Genomic DNA, 6,538 nt, shown 5'->3' on the forward strand with positions numbered 1-6,538 from the left:
AAAAAAAAAAAAAAAAAAAAAAAAAAAAAAAAAAGAGAGAGAGAGAGAGAGAGAGAGAGAGAGAGAGAGATTGTTTGCTTAGAGACATGTGATTTGGAAATGCCCTACTTTCCCCCTCCTTCTTTTCCCCTTGAGAGCCCATAAAAGGAGGGTCCCATTTCACTTCTGGGTCGACTCTTTTACTCCTGCCTGGGATGCGAGTCATCCCCAGAGCTTTGGCTTTCCCCAATAAAGCTTCGTGTGATTTGCATCAAGCTTGGTCTCTCATGAGTCCTTGGGGGTCCTCAGCTATCCCGAGACTTGAGTGAGGGTCTCCCTTCGGGGGTCTTTCAAAGCCAGAAGAGGGTATTAGAACCCTGTTACTGGAGTTACAGATTGCTGTAACGTATAACTTGGTTGCTGGAAGCCAAACTTGCATTCTCTAAAAGAGCAGTCAGTGCTCTCAACCTCTGAGCCATCTCTCCAGCACTAGAGTTTCTTAAAATATTAAAAACAAAATAAAACAAACAAAAAAGCCCAACAGACCTGTCACAGGACTGAACAATCTCAGTTCTCAGTCTCAAAGTGATATTTACTTAACTAGACCACATTAATGGAAAGATTAAGTATATACATTGTATTTCCTGATGATGGTATACATATATCCAAATGGTAACTTTTAATGTTATACTTTGTTACCTTTAAAACATTAGGCGCAGTGCTTTGGCAGAGGAGTATAGGAATCAACTTCAGATGCAGATTGCCCACCAGCAGCAGACTCGAGAAGCAGAAAAGGAAGAGGAACGCCAGGAGTTTGAAGCAGGGTTGGCAGCAAACAAAGCCTGCCTGGACAAAATACAGAGGATCCTCTCTGAGAATCAAGCTCTGTCCCAGAATGTCCACCCCATGCGGAGGGGTTACCCTGACAAGCCTCCTCTATAGTTTTATACAAATCAATGCATGTTTTCTGGGTCTTTCAATATTTTTTTAACTACACCTTTTGACTAATGGATTAAACACTTATTCTCTGAGTTTGTATACTTTATTAGACATAATTTTCTTCCTTCAAAGGAATTTGTTCTTTGGATAGTAGTTAATTCTATATTGCTATAGCAAAAAAAAAAAAATCTGACATTGTCAACTTAAAAAGAATAAAGATTTATTTTAGCTTCTGGTAACAGAGGGTTGCAGTATAGTTTGTGTGGTTTTGCAGGAATGAAAAACTGTTGTTTGGCGGTTTGCCAAAATCCTGGAGACAGGAATTAGTAAAGAAAATGGGTTTGTTTATAATTTGGCCCATGTTCTGGCTCCCCTGTTGTGATAAACCACTGACCAAAAGTAACCTGGGGAAGAATGTGTTTGTCTTACACTTCCAAACCACAACCATCACTGTGGGAAATCAGGCTCAAGACAGGCAGGAACTTGAAAAAGAAACCTTCCAGGAACACGTTGCTGGACCCTAGATCACCAGAAAGTCTTTGAAGAAATTAAAAGGGCCCTACTGACGGCCCCAGCCTTAGCCTTGCCTGACCTAACCAAACCTTTTACTCTCTATGTGAATGGGAGAGCAGGGATCGCCAGAGGAGTCCTTACTCAGACTTTGGGACCTTAGCAAAGGCCAGTGGCTTACCTATCCAAGAAGTTAGACTCTGTTGCCAGAGGGTGGCCTTCTTGCCTGAAAGCTATTGCAGCCTCCTTCCCTTTGCCCTGTTCTGAGTTCGGAACATCACAGGGTGATTTAAACTCACCCCTTATGAGATCCTGTGTAGGGGACCGCCACCACTCACTGAGTTGGGTGAAGTGTATGATCCTGATGCTGTTTTTTCTAAACCTTTGTTTGTCCACCTAAAGGCCCTTGAGGTGGTCAGACGCCAGACCTGGGAATAACTGAAAAAAGTATATAAGGCTGAAGACTTACACGTGCCGCACCAGTTCCAAATAGGGGACGTTGTCCTTGTCCGGCGGCATCAGGTCAGCAATCTTGAGCCTCATTGGAAAGGGCCATACTTGGTACTCTTGATGACCCCTACTGCAGTGACAGTTGAAGGCATCTCTGCTTGGATCCATGCCTCCCACGTGAAGCAAGCTCCTGAACTGCCCAAAGATGAATGGAAAGTGGAAAAAACTATGGATCCTTTTAAGCTTCTCCTGCATTGCAGGCATAATTCAGGTGAAGGATTATAATCCTCATGCCCCTCAGCAGCTTACCTGGCAGCTCAGAGACCCCCATCCCAGGGGCCATTATAAACAGCACACAGCAGGTCGCTACCCCAGGGACTTGGTGGCCTCCCCTATACTTTTGCTTCCATCAGATCAATTCTGTGGTTGAAAGCACCCCCCTCCCCAAATCTGGCTCACAGTTACAGGTTCTACAGTTGCCCTGAGTCTTGAAAAGGCCCACAATGTGGAGGGGCCCCAGGATTTCTTTTGCAGGAGATGGAGTTGTGTTACTTCGAATGATGGAGACTGGAAATGGACTACGTCATCTACTGGAGATAAGCTGGCTTTTTCCTTTGTCAACCCAGGACCTGGCAAATATGCGGCAATGGAGTTATATAAAGACAAGCCATGCACCTCAACTGACTTAGACTATATAAAAGTGCAGTTCACTGAAAAAGGAAAAGTAACAGACTTTTCTCGGTGGCATAAAGGCATGACCTGGGACATTGTGTTTTACCGACATGAAGGTGAGGTAGGATCGTGTCTTCTTATTCGCCTAAAAATAGAAAATCCCCCAGCTCAACCCGTGGGGCTCAATAAGGTACTGCCTGATCAAGGACTCCCAACCCCCATACTGCCTCCTAAAGAGACCCATGTTCGTTCAGGGACTTCTTCGCATAGCCCCTCATCAGGACCAGATGCTACTCCTTTAGCCTTGCCTTCCATAGGACAGAGGTTGTTGAATTTGATACAAGGAGCATTTTCAGTTTTGAATGGGTCTAACCCTAACATGATGGAGTCTTGTTGGCTCTGCCTTGCTTCAGGACCTCCTTATTATAAAGGAATTGCAGTATCTGAGGCTTTTAACCACACCACCAGTCAGGATGCTTGTGTCTGGGGGACTAGTTATAGGCTGACTCTTACTGAGATTACAGGTGTGGGGACATGCCTGGGAAATCCACCAGCTGCCTACAAATGTTTATGTAATGAGACTCTTAAGAGCCCTAAGACTTCTGACACCAGGTACTTGTTTCCCAGTCTAGATAAATGGTGGGCTTGTAGTACAGGCCTGACACCTTGTGTGTCGACATCGGTTATTGATGACACAAAAGATTACTGTGTGCTTGTACAGCTGGTACCTAGGGTCTTTTATCATCCAGCCAACATGCTTGAAGATGAGTTTGACAAACACCCCACCCGTTTTTGGAGAGAACCTATCTCCTTGACACTAGCAGTAATCTTGGGTCTCGGGGTAGCTGCCGGTGTTGAGACAGGTACTGCTGCCCTAATACAGGCCCCTTAGTACTTTAATGAATTAAGAATAGCCATGGATGAAGATTTGAGGGCCCTGGAACAATCTAACTCCAAGCCTGAAGAGTCTTTGACTTCCCTCTTAGAAGTAGTCTTACAGAATAGAAGGGGATCAGATTTGTTATTCTTTTTGTTGTTTTGTTTTGTTTTTCGAGACAGGGTTTCTCTGTATAGCCCTGGCTGTCCTGGAACTCACTTTGTAGACCAGGCTGGCCTCGAACTCAGAAACCCGCCTGCCTCTGCCTCCCAAGTGCTGGGATTAAAGGCGTGCGCCATTCTTATAAGACAGAGGATTATGCGATGCTCTCAGAGAAGAGTGTTGTTTTTATGTGGACCATTCAGAAGTAATTAAAGACTCCATGAGTACATTTAGAGAAAGGTTAGACAAAAGACAGAGCGACGACAGAGAAGCGCATCAGGGATGCTACGAGAGCTGGTTTAGTAGATCTCCTTGGATGACTACTCTGATATCTTCCCTTATGGGACCCTTCTTGATTTTGCTTCTGCGTCTAATTATAGGTCCGTATGTGTTAAATAAGCTAGTTACCTTTATTAGGGAAAGAATGAGTGCTGTTCAGATTTTGATGTTACGCCAGCAATATCATGCTTTACAAGGTCAAGAAAATCAATATTATGAAGATACTGAAATCTAGTTCTATGATTAGAACTAGGTACTAGAAGAAATGGGGAAATGAAAGACCAGGAAAAACCCAGACCCCCTAGCAAAGAATGTAGGTTAGCCAGTTCAGTGACTCTGTTCCAGGTACTTGACTAACCACAGGACAGATGATTACACAAGCCGGTTCAGTGATTCTGTTCCAGGAACTGGCTGACCACAAAAATTAGATTAAAATCTGAGAACAATCTTGAGAAACAGGGAGTTTCCCCTTGTGATTTTTCACTGGTGTTTTTGGTATTTTCCAATGACGTCCTCCCTACCCCTTTGCGTTGTGGTTTCTTCCTTTAAATACCCCTTCTCCCAGCTACTCGGGGTCAAACTCCTCTACCCCTACGTGGGATATGAGTCTTGGCCCCAGCACACTGGTTCCTGTTAATAAACCTCGTCTGATTGCAGCAAGGATGGTCTCTCGTGAGTTCTTGGGGGTCGCGTCATCCTGAGACTTGAGTGAGGGTCTCCCCTCTTCTGGGGTCTTTCAGTTGCATGCTATGATTTTGTTCTAGTCCTTGCCTCCCAACTGCCAAAATGCCCTTCAACCAGAAAAAACCCTTATAGAGTGCTTCATGAGTAATCCTAGCACTCAGAAGGTAAAAGAAAGTGGATTTGTGTGAGTTCTAGGACAGCCTAGTCTACATTGGGAGTTTACAGTCAGCCAGGACTATAGAATGAGACCTTGTCTCAAAATAAAAACAATGTAAAAAATAAAAAGCTTTTGTAAAATATTTTGTCTGATACTTTGGGATTTTTTAGTGGTTGTTTTGTTTTGTTTTGAGACAGGGTATCTCTGTTTCTCTGCGTATCTGGAACTAGCTCTGTAGACTAGGCTTGCTATGAACTCACATAGAACTGCCTAGATCTGCCTAATAAATACTTTTACTGTGTTCTTAGTCTCCTTTTTTCCCAGCACAGCAGATCAACAGGTTGAACCACTGATTCGGTTGGTGTTGTATGCAGTTTGTCTGACTCATCCACTGTATCTACTTCTTTTGACCCCACAGGAAAAGGAATCACAAAGAGCAAGCTGTCAGAGTTTTGGGGATAGGAGGGCTGAAAAAAAGAAGACAGGAAGTTGTGATCAAGAAGTGTGTATGAGCTGATGACTTACACAAGTTATTTAAGCAACACAGCATCTTCTGTACTGTTTCCAGGTGAAATTGGACAGGCGAGGATGTAGACAGCTATTGTTAAGACTGTCGAGCCTTAGCTTACTGGGGACCCCCTGAGTGAACCACATGGAGCCAGATTTGATGCAAAAGCAAGAGGAATTTTATTTAATCCAGCATGTTGGGGTCACCCTGCACATGGGAAGATTACGACCTCATGCAGCTCATCCAGCGAGCCTTATACAGTTCTCAGGGCCACCGCCATTAGGCACAATATGATTGGGCAGAACAGTGTGACTTTTAAACTGATTGGTCTATAGGGAATGAGGTGGGTGGGCAATGGTCTCAGAATGTGTCTAAGAGCTCTGTTGGTGGGTCCCTTCTCCCTGTGGTCTGAGGAATGTAGTTAGCCCCTCCCTTCCAGATGGGAGGGGTGCCTTTGTTCTTTATGACCTTTCATTTCCAGGAGGGGAAGGGCCCCATGGAATTTTCTAAGGGCTGAGCTGATCTCCTCACTATCATACAATGGGACAAAATCAGCAGGAAGCTAATCATGCAATGTTGTACAAAGGGAATGTAAGAGTCCATGATTCACCAAAGAATGATACCCCAGACTCAGATAGTATGTAAACACAAAGACTGTTTTATTCTGCAGAAGTCCAGCATGATGGCGTCTCCCATTACCAAGACAGAGAGACAACCAAGTGAGCTTGCAGGACTGATTTAAAGCACATTAGGAAATTCCAGGGTAGGTGACCTCTATGTTAATCTGTCGGGTCTATCTCTACAGACGTTCCATTACTGAGGCGTGGGGGCTGGAAACTTGCTGGGGAGGTCTGGAGACTGTTACTGAGGAAGTCTGAAAACTGGTGCTGACCCATTGTCCTTGTCTTAGGCCAGGTGGCAGGGCAGCTTCTGAGGCCTGGACTTGCCTGGGATTGCCCAGTTCTTGGAAATGGAGATTTAGCCCTTGTCTCCTTAACCAACAATTTGAAGCCCATCATGGAATCAGCCTAGCCTTCTCAGGAACTGTAAAAATTTAGGGCATTTTTATGCTTGCCTTAGCTCTGAATAATCACATGGAGACCCTTAAATTTATTAATAGCTTCTAGCACTATAGCTGGGCAGATTCTAAGCTATTCTAATCCAACAATGCTGGCCTGAAGCTACTTCCCAGCCATGTGGCCAATTACCTGCCATCTAAATCTTGCTCTGACCTCCTTTGTCCGTCTGTTGATGGCAACTCCTGTCTTTCCACCTGAGAGTGTTCCTCTCAGGGCAGGGAAGTCTCACTTTATCCTCTCCC

At 44.5% G+C, this 6,538-nt stretch overlaps 1 protein-coding gene across 1 annotated transcript in view; it reads left to right on the forward strand.

Annotated features, from left to right (window-relative positions):
- Positions 1-1,157, forward strand: part of Cfap53 (cilia and flagella associated protein 53) — a 68,376-nt gene extending 67,219 nt beyond the window's left edge. Inside the window, exon 8 of the mRNA XM_021150573.1 lies at positions 693-1,157. Within this exon, the coding sequence (XP_021006232.1) occupies positions 693-921 (229 nt within the window). The 3' untranslated portion in view covers positions 922-1,157. The remainder of the gene's footprint in view (positions 1-692) is intronic.
- The last annotated feature ends 5,381 nt before the right edge of the window (positions 1,158-6,538 follow it).

Source organism: Mus caroli, chromosome 18 (assembly GCF_900094665.2).
Source record: "Mus caroli chromosome 18, CAROLI_EIJ_v1.1, whole genome shotgun sequence".
Taxonomy (NCBI): Eukaryota; Metazoa; Chordata; class Mammalia; order Rodentia; family Muridae; genus Mus; species Mus caroli.